General features: G+C 36.2%; 2 protein-coding genes across 2 annotated transcripts in view; one reads left to right on the forward strand and one right to left on the reverse strand.

The window, feature by feature from the left end:
• Positions 1–3,484: 3,484 nt before the first annotated feature.
• Positions 3,485–5,138, reverse strand: LOC131153704 (uncharacterized). The gene is made up of 2 exons (XM_058106152.1): positions 5,054–5,138; positions 3,485–3,876 (listed from the first exon to the last, which is right to left on the reverse strand). The coding sequence occupies exons 1-2, from the start codon at positions 5,136–5,138 to the stop codon at positions 3,485–3,487; spliced, it is 477 nt and encodes a 158-aa protein (XP_057962135.1).
• Positions 5,139–7,335: 2,197 nt separating this feature from the next.
• Positions 7,336–21,701, forward strand: part of LOC131154068 (sphingosine kinase 1-like) — a 40,223-nt gene continuing 25,857 nt past the window's right edge. The window contains exons 1-4 of the mRNA XM_058106568.1: positions 7,336–7,785; positions 9,164–9,286; positions 9,380–9,480; positions 10,612–10,684. Coding sequence (XP_057962551.1) covers positions 7,461–7,785; positions 9,164–9,286; positions 9,380–9,480; positions 10,612–10,684 — 622 coding nt within the window. The 5' untranslated portion in view covers positions 7,336–7,460. The remainder of the gene's footprint in view (positions 7,786–9,163; positions 9,287–9,379; positions 9,481–10,611; positions 10,685–21,701) is intronic.

Here is a 21,701-nt window from a genome sequence, read left to right on the forward strand (position 1 = left end):
TATAAAATAGATATATATATATATATATATATATATATATATATGCTAAGTCCTCTCCACTCTCCTCTGTGCCAGACGCCCCGACTAGCCAACTGCTCGTGTCCTCTCAACTCTCAAGACTCATCTGCGTCGCAGCTTCTGCCTTCTCGATGAGACGATGACTCCGTCTCGGCATCTCGGACTTGGACCCTTAGTTTTCCTTCTCCAGTTCTCCTTCAAAGTCTCTTCTGCGCCGCAGCCTCTCCAGTCTCCCCTCTCGGTCTCAGACCGCGCCGCAACCTCTCCAGTCTCCCCTCTCGGTCTCGGACCTCAGTTCTCCTTCTCCTTCAGATTTCAGTCCTTCAGATTTCAGTCCTTCTTCTGTTTCCCTCCGCCAGACTTAGCAGATAGTCCTTCTCCACTTCTCCTTCTCCCTCTTCGCAAATCGTCTCTTCAATCTTCGTTGCTTTGCTTGAGGCTCAGGCCCTAAGCGCTAGTGGCTACGCCCCTCCTCCCACTTCCCACTTCCCAGTTCTCTGTTCTCGTCCCGATCCCGATCCCAAATCCCAAATCCCTCTTCCAGTAGCTGGATGGATGGATTAAGTGACTCAGGTACATATTTAATTAATTTTAATTATTTCGGTTAGATTCGGTTAACCGAATTACCCGAAAAGGAATTCAGTCGGGTTTGGTTCGGGTAGCTTTCCTTGTTCGGTCGGTTCGGTTAACAGAATTTATTAACTGAAATTTTTGGTTAATTCGGTTAATTAACCGAATCTGGCCGAACCGACCGTTTGCTCACCCCTACTACAGACTACTGTTTGACTTGACAGTGGTCGGCCAACCATTTTTAGGTCCTGCCTTCGGGCCACACAACCCAGTCATGTGGGGGTAATACATGACAATAGCCAACTAACCTACGAGGATTGTTTTTATGTTATTATTACTATATGAGATGAGATATGCTTATGAAAATGCAGTATGTTCTACCATGTGTTGATATATATATATATGTCTTTTCCAGATTTGACGAAACAGTACTGAATATGTTATGTATGGTATATGTAGAATATAGAATACTCATGTTGCCACACACTAGTATTAGTTTATTTCCCTTACTGAGAGGTGTCTCGCTCCTAAATTTTATAAACTTTTTAGGAGCCCTATATAGGAGAGCGGGAAAAGCCTCGCTGAGCTAGTGTTGTATATCTGCCCTTTTTGAAGGGTATGTTTCTTTTTGTAGGGATAGTTAGATTTTGTGGGAAATGTCCCTAGATTTATTTTGGGATGTATATATGGAAATACTGTGGACTATAGCAACTCTGGTACATTGTAATATATGGTATTGAGATGTACATTATTGTATGTTTTCTACTGCTTGGACTTCTGCTGTATGTTCTGATATATCCCTGGTACCCACGGGTCCAGGCGGATTGTGACTTGCTGAACTGGAATATAGGAAATGTGCTATTGATATTATCAATATAAAAAAAAAAAGTGGAAAATGGGTAGGTCGTGACACAATCCATTAAACTCAGTACGTGGCCCACCTAGGGCAATTGCATACCTCATAGTACGTGACCCTCATAGGGCAGCTTGGTATCTCACAATACATGGCCCACGTAGGGCAGCTACGTATTTCACTGTACAAGGCCCACGTAGGGCAACTATGTACTCACATTGTACGTGGCCCATGTAGGGCAGCTACGTATGTCACTATACGTGGCCCACGTAGGGCAACTACGTACTCCTTTGTATGTGGTCCTCGTAGGGCAACTACGTACTTGCATTGTATGTGGCTCACGTAGGGTAGCTACATATTTTACTACACATTTACACTCACAATAGATAATATTCACGTCAACCCACAATCATCATCAAACAATGTTCACAGCCAAACAGTACTCACAACTAGACAATATTCACAACTGATCAGTAATTACAAGCAGACAGTATTTTCAACCAACAGTATTCTCAAGTAAACATTATTTTCAATCAGTTAATTATAAAGGATTATTCTCATACCGCACTATTTTTCCCAAATTATAAATTATAACGAAAACATTATTTTAACTTGGCTGATCTGTCCGAAAAATCATACTATAATTATACGCTTCCTATACTTGAAAATAACCACGTCAAATTTAAATAAAAACCTGGTATAATTTTATTTCCCCTTAACCGATCCTCGAAGTTCAGCCTAAAATGAATAGGAAACCGAACCCTGTATTCCAAAAATCCTAACTTAATCAGTTCAATGCCAAAATATTCATCATTTAACATCTCTTAGGCCCACACACTCCCAATAATTAATTTAATATTAAAAATATCATACTTACCTTAGTTTTGGAGTGGTGCCCAAGTACCCCAAATCAAGTTTCTGCTTCAGCTAACTTGAAGAGAAACTCCCCAGGAACCTCATGGTGGTTTTCGATCGTTGAATCGAGCTAAATCTGAGTCGGATTTGAAGAAAGAACGTAGGAGAACCGAAACCTAGAGAGAGAAAAAAAAGGAGAGAGAATTCGCGGAAGAAAAGATCCAGGGCCTATTTATATCCTGGCCTTCGTCGACGAGTTTAAAAGGTTTGTCGATGAAGCCAAGAAGAACATTCGTCGACGATGTCATCATGTTCTTTGATGAATCCACTAAAAATCTGAATTTTACCTACTCTCGGTAATTCCTTGTCGATGAGACATATGTATTCATCGACGAGACCAAAAAGGACATTCGTCAACAAGGAGAACAAGTTCGTCGACGAGTTTCTGCTTGATGCCCATTTTTAAATTTCTTTTCCCTTTCTTTTATTTTCCCTTTTCCCATTTATTTATTTCTTTTTATTTTTCTGAGTTTGGGTTATCACATTCTCCCCCTCTTACAAAATTTCGTCCTCGAAATTCGTTAATCAGCATATATTCTATCACAAATTTCACACATTTCAATCTATTCTAGCATGTGAACAATTGCATCACCCATAATCAAATAAAACTAATTATTTATCTCAAATATAAACACGTTACCTGCATCTCTAGTAGTGTTTGTCCCAACTGGGGCAAGTGTGTAGACACGCGCTGGTCCCCGTCACGTGGCATCGGGTTATTTCCCCGGTTTTGATCTAAAGTAGGTGTGTTGCTCGACGGTCCTTGGTTGTGACCCAGCGGCTCATGGCAATCTCGAAAAATATGTGGTCGTACTTGCCACATCGATAGCACATAGGACCCCAACCTTGGCATTCTCCCCAATGCCTCCTATTACACCTCGCACAGTATGAGGGTGTTGAATTACCCTAATGGCCTTGATCACTCCTAACTGGTCTCTAACAGCCAGTGTCTTTGTCTCCCCTCCATGGACCATGTCTGGCACTAGCATGAGAGCTGGGAGACATAGGTCTCTTCCTCTGCTCTAACATCCCTATGCCTCCCTGCAGACTCAATTCTGCAACGGTGGCTTTATCCACCAGTTTTGAAAAACTCTGTATCTGTAAGCACGCCACTTGCTTGTAGATTCTCTACTTCAAGCCCCTTTCAAACCACCTCACTTTTTGATATTCATCTTGAACCATAAAAGGAGCAAAGTGAGAAAGTTCCATGAACTTAGCAGCGTATTGTTGCACAGTGAGTTGCTTCTGAGTCAAATTGAAGAATTCCTCTGCCTTAACATTCCTGGTGGTGACGAGAAAATACCGGTCGTAGAAGACCTCCTTGAAACGCTTGTATGTCATAACAGTAGGCATTGCCTGCTGCTCTTCCAATAGCTTCACTGCCAGCCACCATCGCTCAGCCTCTCTTGTTGGTTTGAAAGTGGCGAAGAGGACCTTTTGCTTCTCAGTGCAATCTAGTAATGTCAATATCTTCTCTATCTTCTGCACCCAATTCTCAGCTACGATTGGGTTAGCACCTCCTGCAAAAGAAAAGGGTTTCAACCCGAGAATATTTATCACTTAACATCTCTTAGGCCCACACACTCCCAATAATTAATTTAATATTAAAAATATCCTACTTACCCTGGTTTTGGATTGGTGCCCAAGTACCCCAAATAAAGTTTATGCTCCGGCTAACTTGAAGAGAAACTCCCTAAGAACCTCGCGGTGGTTTCCGATCGTCGAATTGGGCTAAATTTGGGCCGAATTTGAAGAAAGAAGGTAGGAGAACCAAAACCTAGAGAGAGAAAATGAAAGAGGAGAGAGAATTCAAGGAAGAAAAGATCTAGGGCCTATTTATAACTTGGTCTTCGTCGACGAGTTTAAAAGATTCATCGACGAAGCCAAGAAGAACATTCGTCGATGAGGTCATCATGTTCGTCGATGAATCCACTAAAAATCTGAATTTTCCCCACTCTCGGCAATTCCTCGTTGAGGAGACACGTGTATTCGTCGACGAGACTAAGAAGGACGTTCGTCGATGAGGAGAACAAGTTCGTTGACGAGTCCCTGCTTGATGCCATTTTTAAATTTCTTTTCTCTTTGTTTTATTTTCCCTTTTCCCTTTTATTTATTTTCTTTTACTTTTCTGAGTTTGCATTATTACAATACCAGTGTCTCACATGCACTTACTTAAAACCAACACTAACTAGTCCCACCCCGGAGCTCTCTAGGCTTGGTTCTTTGTATTCCCTGAGATGTTAGAATTATTGGAGTGAGACATTTCTCAATAAGACGGAGTAGATTATTATCAGTGTGTGGCAACATGAGTTTTAGTGTAACAAGAAAACATTCATTACTTAATTAACCTTGACTAAGAAATCATGTAAAACTGTACACACACACACACACACACACACACACATATATATTATATATATGAAAACACATAGTCTCTTTTCAAAACATGCTTTGGTTCAATAAATTTCTCTGTTTACATTAGTTTACATATATGCACAAAAGAACCTCCCTAAATGGATAATCATATAATATCATGTATTAACTTCATATAATCAAGTTGTGTGATCTAAAGACTAGACTTAGCCATGACTGACCTACCACCAGACGAAGTCAACATACTATATCTGTAAGTACGATTTGCCTACCCCATGCTGGCCCGTATATCGGGAAGGTACAACCCCATGCTGGCTCGTATACCGGGAGGGTACAACCCCATGCTGGCTCGTATACCAGGAAGGTACAACCCCATGCTGGCCCGTATATTGGGAGGGTAAAACCCCATGCTGGCCTGTATACTGGGAGGGTACACTACTCATCTTTATCCAAATCGACTATCCAATTACCAACACTCTTAGAGTAGTGTGGTTTCACTGATATATCTTATTAATTACGGTACCGAGCTTCCTTTACATATCTGGTCCATCAGGTTTCTTAAATCATATTATACAATTTATATAATAAAAACAATAATATGATCTCATTTTCACAATTCGGTATAAAACTATCATATTCACAAGTTAGTATAAAACCTATCATATTTATAAATCGGTATAAAACGTCATATCCACAATATCTGCATTATTCCCAAAAATTTCATAAATTAGTATAATACCACAATTCTTGCCATATAATACCATAAAAACTCCAACTGATTTAATTATACAATAAAAACAAATAAATCATTACCATGTCATACAATTTATATAATAATTATAATTTTATAAAGTACACGAAAAATTTTCACAAACATATATTCAGTAAATTTAAATAAAAATGAGGGTATGATCAATTTCACCTATTTAATTTAATACCATTAAATCCCAAAAACCTGATATAATCAAATCATTGTAGTTTGATTTAATTCCAAAATATTCCCAAAAATCGGATATAATCAAATCCCTGCAGTTTAATTTAATCCAAAAAATATTCCCAAAAACCCAATCTGATCAAATCCCTACAGTTTAATTTAATCCCAAAAATATTCCCAAAAAACCAATTTGATTAAATCCCTACAGTTTAATTTAATCCCAAAAATATTCCCAAAATCATATATTCAAATTTAATCGGTTAAATTTTTAAAAATAAAAACCTAACATAATATATTCCTCTTGTCATAACCCCGGAGTAGTGTCTACGATGTCCAGACGATTAAATCACTCCGATGAAAACGTTTAAGAGCGGAGCTGAGACCTGAAAATGGTGTTAGTTTTTCAATTTGACAGAGAGATGGAGGAGAAAGCTAGAGAGAGAAAGAGAGAGTTTGAGGAGAAAGAGAGAGAGAGAGCGCTCATTGGGGGTGGGCTTTGAAAGATTACAAATTTAATCTTCTTGATGAACATTCAAAAAGATTTAGTTTACATATAATAATAATAATAATAATAATAATAATAATAATAATAATAATAATAAATTAATTAATTAATTATTATTTTTTAGATCACTATACTATATTTCAAGCTATCAATGCCTATGTTGCATCCATGGAAAGCAACCCAACAAACTCTTTTTCTTCCATATTCGTCAACAAGTTTGCTTAATTGGACAATAGCAAATGCATCCTCATCTCGTGGTCTTCTTCATGGTTAACCATGCAATATCCTCTCATTTTGTAAACTACTAGCAACACAAACATAAAAAGAAAGAGGGTGAGAGAGAGCCAAAAGCGAGGAGAGGAAATATTCCTGATTTCAACTATACAACTTGTCGTTTATGCATTTTTAATTTTCTCATTCAATGTTACTTGCTCCTCCTAAATAAAAGGCATTTAATGTGTTATTGACACTTAACTAATAAATACCTTTTAAGAGTTAATAAATAGGTTTGTCTTTAATATTTTTGACATGTAAGAGAGGGAAAAAGGAGAAAAATAAGTATAAAAAAGTTAAATAGAAACAAAAAAATGATATACAATGATTAATTTTAATTATTTATATTACAAAGGTTAACATAAAATACGTATGATCATTTATTTTATAAATATATAATTACATTTAATACTTATAACATTAATGTCAATGTTGTCAAATTGACTACTAGGATGACCCGTTCATTCAATTAGTTGAATTAATTTAATGACATTTTGAATTTTATCTGTTTGAGTTTTAGAAACATGACATTATTAGACATACTAATAGTATTAATGATCATTTTCTAAAAAAATCTACTAAAATTGTTTTATTAAATTAAATATTAATATGAAAAATTTTATATACTTATTGAAATCTTATAATGTAAATAAAAATATTTTCATAAATAGATTTCCAAAAATATCAAATTATTTGAATATTTTTGAATTCCCTAATTAGGGATAAGCATAATTCAGTTAAAACCGAATTAATCGAATAATATAAATGAATAATAAATAATTATATGTATTATATATTAAAATATTATATATATTATATATATACTAAAATTTTAGTTTTTATATATATATATATATTCAAAAATCAAAGGATGACATAAGGTGACGTCGTAGAGCGGGCGACGAAGCAACTTGGTTTCAGACACTGGCCCCCAAAAAGGCAACCGAACATCAGAATTGAAATTGGTAGACGTTCCATTCAAACACGGATACTGGAGAAGCATTTTGTTCAGAGCCAGAATGGATGAACCCCAAGATCAACCAGCAATATCCGACAGGGTCTTGATCGGCGGGACTTTGACACTGGTGACTCTTTCCAGCGACGGCAGGCTGCAATGGTCGGAGGACGGGAAGCAGCGGTGTTTGATTGTGGAGAGGGAGGTGCTTGGATTTGCGACGGAGGGTTCCAGGATCAGCATAAGGGCTGTGGTAGATAGTGGAAAGGGAATCTACTGTTGGGGAAGCAGAGGAACTTTGATGAGGAAACGATTCGTCTTCGAGCCATTGTCGGAGGAATCGAAGCAACTCTGGTGCCAAAAGCTCCAACGGCATATTGTTTCTCTCGGTGACTTTTGTTATTAGGCGTTCATATTATTATTATTATTATTATTATTATTTTAAAATTTTATTCGTGATCTGTTTGCCTGTTGAAAAAAACGTACCAAATTATTATTTTTTAAATAAAAATTTCATTTTTATTTCATCAGTTCTATTGCCAATCAAACTTAGTATTAATGCGCATTTGAAATTTTGATGATGTTGTAGCTTTCTTCGTTGGTCTTAGCTCACAAGGGTCAAGGGCTCTGTCTTGGGACGAGTGTGCATACATTACTATTTATGAGAAGATTAATGATAAATATTATATTTTATAGTCATAGGCGATGTAGTTTGTCATTGATCATTCCATCATGGAGAGAATTCTTAGTTGGTCACGGTTCTTAGCCCTTCACTGGTGAGTGACTGACGGCTTATCTTCTCCCCAACCTCAAACTTTTTTTAAGAGGGTTCCCAGGGGAATATAGAGGTTATAGTTTGGGGCCTTCATGCTCCTGAGTTCAAATTAAGGAGGACTGTGAAGGGTACGGGATTGAGTTGGGTTACCTCTCTTTTGTGCAACCTTGGCCAAGAGAGGTGGGCTTTCAGTAGAACTAATTCTTTTTAAGAGAGAGAGAGAGAGAGAGAGAGAGAAAAGATGAGTTTCTCTCCAAAACTATCATTTGGTTTACAATAGCTGGAGAGATGAACAAAGAAGTGGAGAGGAAAGTGTACAGGAGCCACTTTTTCTTCCTAAGTTGAAAAGAAATGGAGAGAAATTAAGCAAAAGTACTAAAACAACCTTAGGTAACTCTTATGAAACCGGACAGTGAGAGTCTCTCCTGTAAAATTCTTTTTCCTCTTCTTTCTACTTCTCTCCAACCAAATAGAAGATGTGCTAATGACTATCCTAATTTACCCTACTGATTTTGAGTAGTATTCGTGTGAATTAAAATTATGACATTCAAAGCAAACCATTGCAACAAATGAAAGGATATTTCACAAAATTATACCCCTAGCAAGATCATTTTTTTGAATCTAATTACTCAGTTCCAAAACTTTTATTTAATTTGTTTTCAATTATCATTAATTTTTTTTTGATTTCCAAGCAAAGTAACAGGAATAGAGATAAGGAGACTTGGAATCTTATGATTACGAAAATCATTCCAACATCAAGCTTTTATTAAATGTTCTCCTATTTTTTCTTATGCTGGATTGCTGGAATCTTATGGTTATGAAAGTCATTCCAACATCAAGCTATTATTAAATGGTCTCCTATTGTTTCTTATGCTGGATCAGAAATTAATCATGAATTCAACATGACTTCTGGTACAATAGGTTTCTAATATTTTCTATTGTTTTTTTTTTGGTTCAATAGTAACATTCTCTTCATTCTGCTCTTTGTTCAGAACGTCCTAAGAGGCTGTTTATTTTTGTGAACCCATTTGGTGGGAAAAAGTCCGCTTCAAAGATTTTTCTGGATGATGTACAACCCCTACTTGAGGATGCTGATATTGAGTTTACAGTACATGGTTTGCATTTCTTTTTTTATATGTGCACGCAGAGTTTTAGTTCTTTAAATGTTTAGGCTTGCCTGTAATTCTTTAGTTTTGTTTGACTTGCAGAGACTAAACATCAACTTCATGCAAAGGAAATTGCACATTCACTGGATCTTTCAAGTTATGATGGCATTGTTTGTGTCAGTGGGGATGGAATCTTGGTTGAGGTTGGTTGGCAATGCATGTTTTCTGTATGGATGGTATTATGATTTTTTTCCCATTATTATTATTTATAGGCATGCCACATGTTGTTTTGAAAGCGATTTAATAAAGCATATTAACTCCTGATTTTCAATGATGCTTAACATATATTTAACCTCATGTTTTTGCTTGTTAATTCATCTAAGCAGAAGAACAGAGTTTAAAATCTTATTTTAATGTTGTTTTGGCAAAGAAATTGAAAACCCACCTAATCATGTCAAATATTTGTATTGGCTTTTGTGGAGGTTTTTATTTATCTTGTCCCAAATAGTGGGAAATGAAAAATCCATTGCTCAATATTTAATTTTCTATTCTATTCTTCTTCTTCTTCTTCTCCTTTTTTTTTTTTTGCCTATACCCCTTTCTCATCAAGACATAAAACAAGTGGAACACAGAAAATTTGAATGCGAAAATTCATCATTTCAATTGAACACTTTTGCTCTGAAGGCCTCTTTTAACTTCTAGAAACAATTAGCCAATTATCATGCAATGGTCTCTTTTTAACTTGAGAGCGAATATGTATATTTTTTCTTTTTCCTTTCCCCTCTTTTAATCACACATGGTTCATTGATCTGTTTTTAAATCTTTTTAACACTTTGAATTGACCAAAGTAGTCATCCTTGTCTGAACTCAGTTTGATGTGAATTTTATGTAAACATTTGTTTGAAATCTAAAGCAAAATTGTGTTTCTTATTCCTACATTGAATTCATGGAATGGGTTAAAAGTTTGATTCCTCATTCTTACATTGAATTCGTGGCAGTTGGATCATTTTAATCATCAATCACTTTGTATTTTCTGATTTGTAGGCTATCCCAGATGAAACTGGTAGATTTGATGGTAGAGTCTGTGCATTATGGGAGATTTTAGATGTTTGAATTTTTGAATTTCAGCCTTGGATCTAGAGAAATGGTTGTCTGTGATAATGTTGTATTGCTCTTAGTCTCTCATACGTCAGTTCAGTTTGTAGTTTAATCTTAGGTTGCATATAGACCTAACACATTCATCATGCTGCATTTGAGTGCATGTAATTCAATCTCTTTTTAGTTGTGTGGCCTATTTTCATTCTTTTCCTCACAATTTGTGCATATTTTAGTAGGTAATAAATGGACTGCTTGAAAGAGAGGATTGGGAAACTGCAATAAAGATGCCTCTTGGAATCATTCCTGCAGGTTTGTTATACTGGTCAATATGTTTGCAGCACCTATTGTTTCCTACTTTGCTTACTACATCTCAGATGTTACCAAGAAGAATGGTATCAGAATGATTGATTATGGGGATGATTGGAGATTTGGAGAGACATGTACTTATAACTTTCTTCATATTTGTGATGGCGCTATGCCAATTTTACTAATTGATGGCAAATTAATGCTTGACATAGTTCTGTCTGACTACAAGGCAAGCAGCATGGCTGTCCTCTTGTGGAACAGTTTAGTTGGCAATTGAGATTTCCTTTTGTCATGAAAAGCACATAGTTTTGTATATGTTTGAGATTTCCTTCGGCAGAAATTTCTTCTTTACTTGTGTATGTTTAGGAGCAAATCACAACATATACATTTCTCCAATCCCATTTATTGTAATTATCGAGGGTAGGCAATTTAAGAATTAGGGCTTCTTGATTATTTTGTCCATATTTTGTACTTTATATATTGGTTATGAATTTTGAAGGCAAACCTTGACCCAACAGATGGGGTGGTGTTGTACTCAAACCTGGACGTTAGGCATTCATATCATTGAAACAGCCTCTCCAAATGTGGAGCTAAAGCTGCATGCATTATACCCTCCCCAGGCCCTCGATATGGCATGGGAGCTTTGTGCACTAAGCGTTGTGCTATATACAGAGACACACATAAGAGCTGATTATGCTTAGAATTTAAATCTTGACAAACTTTTGAGTTGTTTGTGTTCAAGTAACGTTCGATTTATTTTGAAATATTTAAATTTCCAAAATTTTGGCATTTTCTTTTCAGTGTGATGTATGAAAACAAAACCCTAACTAGAATTTTTTGTAAAAGAGAGTAACAGACTCGAGGGCTGTAGAATTCAAAATTATACAGCCTAGGACTGGTCTTCTGGAGTCCAAGTCCAGGGACGAGTAGGAATTGGAATGCGCTATAAAAAATATGTATTGCTTCATTGCATCAACCATATATATACATATGCGTATGTATATCTGTGTGTGTGTGTGTGTGTGTATATATATGTATATATATGTACATATATATTTGTGAAGAAGAGATTTTGCTCAGAATTTAAGTCGTGTCAAACTTTTTAGTTGTTTTAATTCATTTTTCTTCAAATTTTATTTTGAAATATTTAAAGTTCCAATGATTTTTTGCATTATTAAATGTCAAAGTTACAATAATGCTGCTATGGTTGAACCAAAGCATAGTACTCTAGGTCATAAGTTGGGTGTGTAAAACCTGTTAGTCTACCTTCTTGGCTGAGAATAGCCCCTATCCCAACAAGATGCATCACACTCTACCACAAAGAGCTTATTAAAGGCAAGCAGCTTGTAGAGAGTGGCTAGCTTGGTCTTGTTGAGTGCCTTTTCTGGTTGTCTTGTCCTTGTAAATGTTGCTTCATTGAAGCATTCTATACTCGGATTCATAATTGAGCTAAGATTGTGAATAAACCTCCAACAAAAGAAAGATGGCCTATGAAAGCTGTGAACATCTCTCATGGGTCACAATGTGGGCCTCTCAATAATAGCTTTTACTTTGTCAGTATTTGGCTTAATCTATCAGGTGAAAATATAGAGTCCAAGAACACCACACTGTTGCACGAAAAGGACCATTTTTTGAAGTTTACATAGAGGTTTTCATGATGATAAACCTCCATGGCTTATCTAAATCTTTCAAATGCTCTTTTTTGTCTCAATTATAAATCAAATGTGTCATCGAAGTAAACAAAAAAAAATGAACAAAAAATTGTGATACCTCTGTGGTGCATTTGAAAGGCCTAAAGGCATCACTAGCCATTCATATAATCCATCATTCCATCCATTGCCTTGAATGTAGTCGTCCATTCATCCCCACTTCAAAGCCTTATCTGCTGATAGCCATTTCTCAAGTCCATTATAGAGAAGAGAACAGAGAGATCCACAAGTTCTTCTAACGTCTCTTCTAATCTGGGAATTGGGAAGTGATATCTCCTAGTGATTTTGTTAATCCCTCAGCTCTGTACACACATTCTCCATGATCTATTCTTCTTTGGAGTAAGCAAGGCTGGTACTTTGCAAGGACTTAATCTCCCACCCAGTTTCCTCGCAGTTAGTTTCTCTACCTGATGCCGAATTTCATATGTCCGTAATGGTGGCATTAGGTAGGCTGCCTGATTTGGTACAGCTGTCCCTAGGATCTATTGATGATACGTTGAACAGGAGCCCCTGATCCTTAGGTAAGTCTTCACTAACAAGCTCTTGAAAATCATCTAATTAACTCCTGAATTTTTTGTGGCTGTGTAGTGATTTCTCTTCTATCTGGCTCTCAAGGAGCTTACCAACCAGCACATGAACAACTCCACACTGTTTACTTTCTCTGACCAAATTTAAGAAAATAAGTAGCCATGCTGGTCTTAGGATTCCTATGGGCCAACTCTTCCCTTAAAGAACGCAATTTAAGTGACTTCCCACCCTTGGAAAAAGGAAAAGGTGTCAGTTTTCTTAGATGTATTTTGTCTTGACCATACAACCATGATCTATCCAGTCACACATGACAAGCATCCATGGGAATGGTGTCATACCAAACTTCATCTTTGTAATCAAGACCATATTATATTGAAGCATACATCTGGAAGTTATGAGAACTTCATTACCTTTATGAAATTGAGTAACCTTCTATTGATGAGGATGCTTCTCTGCCACAAGCTTCCATTTGCCCACAGCTTTGTTGCCCATTCTATCTCATTACTATACCCTTTAATAATAACATCACTCACCTTCACCCCCACATTTGACTCGAGTGCAGTGACTCACTCTAAAATGAGCACCGCAAAGGCTATCCCAAGTATAGGGGTTTCGTCATTTAATAATTAGCCCAAAAGGCCAGGTCGTCTCCTCAAGGAATGCAAATTGGTTTCAAACTCGCGTAAAATAAAAAGAAGAAAATAAGAAAACAGTTTACTGAACACAGTTCAGATTTGATTTCTTGGGGTTTTTTAGAATTTGTGATGAAATTAAAACAACGCGAAACCTAAACTTTGAACCTAACACGCATAAACCAACCAAACAACTCACTAATTAAACACTCAAATAATAAACCAAAAGCAAGAACCTCATTAATCAGTTTCAAACAAAAACAAACTAAACTTCAACTTCAACGATGGTTTAAAACTTAAACAATGGTTTAACATAAATAAATATAACAATAGTTAACCAACAATAACTTCAACAAAAATAATTAACTTCGACACTGACTTAGGAATTATAAACCAACTCAACACAATAATAACTTAACCGAAAAAATAAAGTAAACAAGATTCATTCAATAATAAACTAAACTCAACATGATAATAACTTATATAAAGAAATAAAGCAAACAAGGTTCATTCAATAAATAAATAAACTCAACATGATAATATCTTAAATAAAAAATTAAAGCAAACAAGATCTTAAACAAAAATGACTTAATCCAAAGAAAAACTTAAACAAAATGTTGAAGAAAATAACTCATGAGTAAAGCAAAACCATTAAATAAAGGAAGAGAGAGAGAGATTAAACAAAAATTAATCTAATAAAAGGTTCTTCAATAATAAATTAAATTAAACTCACTAGCTTAAACAAATATTTAATTCCAACTTTAACTTGAAATAAAATAAACTAAAACCTTAACAATGAAAATAATTCTAACAATATTAAATTCAAAGAGAGGGAGAGAAAGAGAGAGAGAGAATGGGAGGAGAGAGTAGTGGAATAGCCGTAGGTGAGCGTCTTCCTCCCAGCTGCCTCTGTGCGGCGCAACCCCCCAAACAACTCTCCTCCTCTCCTCTTCAAAAGCCTAGCTAATAAAACCTAAATAGCACACCCTCGAAACCCTACCGGCCTCCCCTTATAATTGAAGCCCAGCTCACCTTTTTGATTAAAGTCCCCTGGCCCTCCTTTTCTCCTTCCAGCACACCACATGGCCTCTTTAGTGCATGGCCCGTGCATGCATGGGTCAACTCACGCACGACCCTTCTCTCCTCTTTTTAATTAAAGCCCCAATTTGGCTAGCTCCTTTCTTGCATTCCAGCACATGGCAGTAACCCCAAGGGCCGGCCTTCAACTTTGCTGCCGATTCTAGTTGCATGCATGGGCCGGGCATGTGGTCTTGTCACACATGGTGCATGGGCTTCTCTCCTTTTAATGTTCACAGCTTCTCACCCCAAAAACAGCTTGCATGTCTCTTTTGTTTTGGACCCAGCTCACATGGCCCAGCTTCTCTTCTTTGAATGCTTGTACACGGCCCTCTAATTTCGCGCATGGCTTCTTGTCACGGGCCGACTATTTTCACACCTTTTTGAAGGTCCGTGTGGCGCTAGTTAGAGCACTTTTGCTTAACTAGCCAGCCTATCGTTTACCAACATTCATCCATGAAACACTTTCATTAACATTCATTCAAATAGCAGCGGAAACAGTAATCAATTCATGAAAGCCGTGGCAAGCAAGCAGTAAACATTGAAGCAAATGCAATTCATTAACAACACCTCCGTTGACATTGTGTGTTTAGCAAGGGAGGCAAGTAGGCTAAACACGTTGACAATAGTTAGTGAGTTTTACAATGACTGATGAACACTCATCCTCCCCTAAAGAGCTTTTTATGCCATTTTCACTCTGGCACTAGGAAACATCAAAGTGACCGAGGAGTCATACTGCCTTATTTGGCATATAATGAAATAAATACTAAAAAATAACCCTACAATGGTATTAACATGATGGAAATCTATCCCAAGCACATGAGACAAGCGGTTACAGGCAAGCATAATGCCCTAAACAAGCTTAGTTCGTGACACTTCTTCACGCATGGGCCTTACATGCATGGCCCATGCATGAAGCTTGTACACGGCTAACATGCTCTCTTTAATGCTTGACACGGTTTTCGAAAATTATCCTACAATAATTAAACATAAAGATTCGTAAGTTTACGGAAAAAATAGGATAATTACCTTAATATTATCAATTGAGCTCGATGATTAAAATACTGGACATAATTAAGTATTTAATTAAAATGGTAACACTTAATTAATGCATTTGAATACTTAATTACGCAACTTTGACGCGTAATTATGCAGACAGCATTATGTTGCTTTCAATTCTCAGATTCTTCCAACTGATCTGCTGTAGCACATCTAACAACCAAACTTTCAATTTGTCCTGATAATAAACCAATTTCTTCCTCCTGTTAACCAATGTGATCATAGATGGGCTCTGATAATTCTTCTCCATCATCATCCCCAAACAAATATACTTCTTTTTGTGGACAGGCAAAAGAATAAAGACTATGCTCACTGTATGTGTAAGAGTGAACTTGAAGATGCACTGCCAGCAGTGCCAAAACTTGGCACTTGCTTCCTTTTTTTAGCCCAATTACTTCCTTCACAATCTGAGATACTATCCTGAATGTACCTGTAGCCCTCTCCTTAGGGCTGTTTTAACACCATTTCTTCCTTGAACAGAAGCAGTGTTTCTTGTGTTTTCTGTAGCAGTATGATATGTCAATGTTGATAGGACCATACCGAGCTACCCATTCTTATGCTTGGAGGCCTAATTGGTATGCATCCTTAAGATTGGTAAGGTGATTAATCCGGATTGCATCTTGTATAGCAAGCCTTAGTCTGGATAAAAAATGGATTGTAAGTTGTTCATCCGTTTCATTGAGCTCAAGTTGTCCAACTCTTAGATATGAGTCATAAAATTCATGGGTATACGCCCCCACACATAATTACCCCCCCTCCCCCGGCCCTGTCTTAACACATGAATTATAAATTTACCCATTTAAGTTCATCAAATTGTTAGCTGGGAGATAGGAACTGATTGGCAGAAAAGAAAGATGCAGGAAAATAAGAGAAAATGGAGAGAGAATAATAGGAAAATAAAGGGGAGGTAAGAAGAAAGAAAGTAAAAAAAGAAGAGAAAACTCATTTATTATCATATTCTCAATGTTCCTGAAGTTGTACACAACTGAACCTTATATAGGCTTCTACCTTTAAAGTAAGGAAAGATAATTTTGGAAGTAATAGAAAATCCCCAATTTACAAGCATTCCTAATTATTGAAAATGACATAATTAAATCCAAACATCTTAAATTATGCCAAAAACTATGATAACAACGATCTTCAAATGCCTTAATCATGCTTATGCCTGATTTCTTGAGATTCCACGCCATTCTCCCTTGGTTATAAATTTTTTGGTCGCAGATTAAAAACATATGAGGGTTGCTGAACTAATGAATCAAGCAAACTTGGAAATGAATGATATAGTTGACGCCAAAAATCAGACTTGATCCCTGTGTCCACTTTGTGGCAATCACTTGCGACCAAGTTAAATGAAAATAGCCTGGTAGAGCTTAAGTCAGTGTCTGAATAGTGTATAGGCCATCTGATCATAGTATTTTTATAAAATGTCTTATAGTGTCTTGGAGAGTCCTCTCCATGTAAACTTTGGCATCTCCTTTATATATGCAAATTTTCATTTTAATAAATGCCTTCTATCTTTAATTCTGGGGATTATAAGATTTATATGGGGGGGTAACCCTCTATATTCCCCCCCCCCCCCATTACTGTCCTTTAGATTTTATTCACCTACCTTAATGCAGGGTGACCCTTGATCTTCATATTCGGCACTTGACTAGGTCATAGTGTTTTTAGTTTATCCACATCATACGCCTCTTCAGGATTAGGAGTACTTATTTTTCACATCATTTTTGCTTGGCTATTGATTGTGAGCAGAGCTCATTTGTCATTTATGAGGCTTATGGAGATAAAATAAAAACACCTTGACCTATTCAAGTGCCAAATATGAAGATCAAGGGTCACCCTCTGTTAAGATGGGTGAAAAAAATCTGAAGGTTAGTAATGGGGGCGATGAAGGGGCCTAACCCCCCGCATAATCTTAGCCTCCCCCCCCCCCCCCCCCAAAAAAAAGAAAAGAAAAGAATTAAAGGTAGAAGGCATTTATTCTAGTGAAAATTTGCCTATGTAAAGGAGATGGCAAAGTTGAGGTGGAGAGGACTCTGGAGGGTACTCCAAGATGCTGTAAGATATTTTGGGAAAAATTCTATGATCACATGGCCTATGCATTTATTTTGATTGACTCGAGCATTGGAGAAGGCCCTTGAAGGCTACAGGGGCTCTCCCAAGCCATTTTTCCTTGGTTGCAGGTGATCGTGATGATTTGTGGATGTGGAGATCGGGGTTCGATTTTGATACAATTTGCAAGCTTAAAATATAAGTATAAATGCAAGCAAATATAGTCATTGAAGACAAACCTATCAATAATGATAAATTATACGAACTCAATCTTAAGCCTTGAACTCAAAAGACTTACCCATTATGACTGGCTTAATCTTTGCAATTTCCTTCTCCTTAAGTTCCTTTGTGGATCCTTTGGGCCGATGTGTCGATTTTCGAATGTATTTTATGCCCTCAGATCCTATTAATAGCACAACTATTTGCAGCTCTGGTTTTGACACGTGCTCACTGAGTATCTCTCTACACCTCTCCTTCTATTCTTCAACCATAACTCTTTTTGGTCAACCTAATTTTGCATGACTGATTGGGACAAAAGAGGGTTGCGAGAAAATAAAAAAAGAAATTAATGAAGACAAAATTTAATTAGGATTCATTCTCAATATCTCTCAAATTGAACAATTGAGCCATTTATATAAGCTTTTCTCCTAAAACCAAATAAAGAAAAAAAATAGTTTGGATATAATAGCAAATCCTTGACAAATGGAACATAATAGCAAAATCCCTTAATGCTGAAAAGTGCATAATTAGAACTAAAGTTCCTTTATGCCTGTACTTATGATAAACATGGAGAAAGCCAAATGATTTAATCTTGATGCATCATGTCTTGATGATGGGAATCATGATGAGGTCCATATGAGCAAGACAAAAGCATTTGGAGTTCTCTGTGTTTACCATAGGCATAGGTACAATTTAGGATATTTGCATTTAGTTGTGTAATTTTGGGATTTTATATTATGTTGCATGAATTAAGGATTTTCTATAGTTTCCCAAATTATGTTCTCCTTATTTAGTGATTTGCTACTATTCCCAAACCATTTTTCATTATTTAGTTTTAGTATAAAGGCCAATATAAAGGCTCAGTTGTGTACAACTTAGGGCAGTGAGAATTGAATCCTAATTGAGTTTTGTCTTCCCTTTTACTATCTTTCTTTTATTCTCCCTTTTATTTTCCTATTATTTTCTCGTTATTTTCTTCTATTTTCCTATATATTTTTCTTGTGCATATCAGTCCTGCATTTATTCGTTGACAGAAAAGAGTTTGTTGTTGAAGAAGAGTAGGAGAGGTCAGTGGAGATGCTTAGTGAGCTTGTGACAATACCAGAGATGCAAATTTTTATATTAGCAATGGAATCTGAGGGCATAAAGGACTTTCCAAAATTGACATATAAGCCTAAGGAATCTGCAAAAGACCTTGGAGGTGGAAAATGCAAAGATTAGGCCATTTGAGGAGGGTAAGTTCATTCAGTTCAAGTTAGAGGACATGAGTGAGACTGCGTATGTGGAATTTATCATTCCCAACAAGTTTGCTTTCGACTCTATCTGCTCACATTCATATTTATTTTTGAAGCTTATGGATATTATCATCAAATGTTTCTAATTCCAGATCAAAATTTTCCCAACTAGGGGAGAATAATGGGGAATGATAAGAGGTTGCTTATGAGCAAAATTAAAGCATTTTGAGATCTTTGTGTTTACCGTATGTGTAGAAATAATTTAGGATATTTGGATTTAATTACATAATTTTCAGCATTAGAAATGTGCTGTTATGTTTTGTTAGTTAATTTTCTATTGTTTCCAGAAATATGTTTCCTCACTTCGGGATTTGCTATTTCCTAAATTTTGTTTTGTTGTTTAATTATTTGCTATTATTTATAAATTATTTTTCCATTTTAGTTTTAGGAGAAAAGTCTATATAAAGGCTTGGTTTAGAAATAGGGGAGGCATTGAGAATTGAATCCTAACTGTGTTTTTTCTTCATTTTTTACTTTCTTTCATTTATCCTCTTTATTTTCCTATTGTTTTCTATTTATTTTTTCTTATTTTCTTGTGTCTTTGTCTTGTGCCATTTGGTCTTGAGTCAAACTGCTTCCTTTGTTTTGCTATCATGGAGTCCCAAGTGCAAATCTTTTGCGTTCCTTGCAACCATTAAAATGCTCTCCCTTTCAATTTCACAGTAATGCCTTCCTTTCCTCAGCCATGGGTGTCCATTCAAAATATGTCTCCATACTAGATTTCCAGTCAAGTAGTCTTCAACTTGCATCTTCCCATGGAAATTTGAAATTTCTACCCTAATTCCTCAATTTAGCTCAAAAGCTCTTGCTAAATGTTCCTCTGACCAAAATCTCTCTCTCTCTCTTTTCCCCCTTTTGGAAAACCTTTCCTCTAATCCACTGCGTTCTGACTGATCACAATTCACAAGATCAAGGATGATTTAATTTGATCGATATTAGTATTTCCTTTCTGCTTGATTCCCCCCTCCTGGTGGGTCCGATGGCTTTGAGCACCTTCTGGTACATTAGCATGAGATTTATGCAATCTCTATGCAAGATTTTAGTATCTTGCATGAGTTTCTCCTTCATCCTCTGTGTTGGTAAGATCTATTGGGATTGTTTCAACAAAGGAATTCTCACTCTTTGCTGCCATAGGGTTTCAGATCATTTTTCGTTTTTGGTAGTTGATGTCAGAAAACAAAAGCCTGAGTAGGACTTGTGGTAAAAGATAGTGAGAGACTCAAAGAGAGAGCACAATAGAGATCAAATGTACATGACCAAGGGCTGGCCTTCTGGAGTCTAAAGTCCAGGGAAGAGAGGAAAGGACTTTCTGGAGTGTATTATAAAAAGATCTGGATTGTGTCATGACATTGATTAGAACCCATTTAAGGAGAAAATTCAGACTTCTGCTCCTGCATCACAGTGACTCATAATTTCTAATATTGTTTTCTGATTTCATCATTGATAGAATTGGTATTGAAATTATATTTCAGCCATCTGCCCTTCCTTTTTTTATTCACTGGTGTTTTATTGTGAACTTGGTAAAGATTATGAAACTTTTTTGCTTTTTAGATTGCTATTATTAACACTGACGTGTTTTTTATGTAAGTTTGTAATCCTGAATAGTGGTAGATGCATGTATAGTGAGATTATCATTCATTACTTCAGGAATAACTTTTGGCTGGTGTGCAATGTGAATTTATTCATGCTGCCTTTCTAAGATAGGATTGGCTTTTCAACCTCTTATCTCTTATTGAACAAATTCAACCGAAATTTGTGCTTTTCTCCCAGCCTGCTCATGTTTCATTCCCAATGGAATGTTTTGTGATCTGTCTGTGGGTGATTATTTTTTGTGCCAATCAAAGGTGTCTTTACTTTTTATATTATTATTATTGTTGTTTTTATTATTATTATTATTTTTTTTTTTGGGGGGGGGGAGAGGAGGGGAGTTGGCACTAAGAAAATGTTCTGGAATTTTTCTAGTAATTTGGAAAATTGTTATTATTTCTTAAATTCATTATTTCTACCCTAAGAGAATCAGAGCTGTCCATTCATGAAAGTTTGAAGTAATTCTGAAACTTGTGCATATTTTGACCAGCTCAGGGTATGAACATATTATTGTAATATGTTAAGATAGTGATAGAAGCATTCCCAAGGAAATTTTAAAGTTGTACAGAATTAGTGAAAAGTTAATACATTGAATTGTTGATTTGGAGGGTAAAATAGCACTTACAATAATAAGGCCTTATGTTCCGCTATGTGGAGTTACCTATACTAACCCTTTTTGCATTCTGCTCGATGGAGGCAATATTCCCCAAAAATTGTTGGGCTGTCAAGTCTGTTACAAGTTTGAGTGCAAAATCAAATGGTTGGAATAAGTTAATGCTATGGAAAGTTTGCACGGTGAAGCTGAAAATTTAGGTTTTTATCTTCATTTGGTTTTGTACTGTTATATGGTACAAACTTGCTT

The sequence above is a fragment of the Malania oleifera genome, chromosome 4 (genome assembly GCF_029873635.1).
Source record: "Malania oleifera isolate guangnan ecotype guangnan chromosome 4, ASM2987363v1, whole genome shotgun sequence".
Taxonomy (NCBI): Eukaryota; Viridiplantae; Streptophyta; class Magnoliopsida; order Santalales; family Ximeniaceae; genus Malania; species Malania oleifera.

What these genes read in the sequence shown, in the direction of transcription:
- LOC131153704 (XM_058106152.1), bottom strand. Translation starts at nt 5,138, where the DNA reads ATGGGGTTTTACCCTCCCAATATACGGGCCAGCATGGGGTTGTACCTT. An exon ending in CATGGGGTTGTACCCTCCCG is followed by an intron (nt 3,877 to 5,053) that starts GTATACGAGCCA and finishes TTTCTTTTGCAG; the next exon opens with GAGGTGCTAACCCAATCGTA.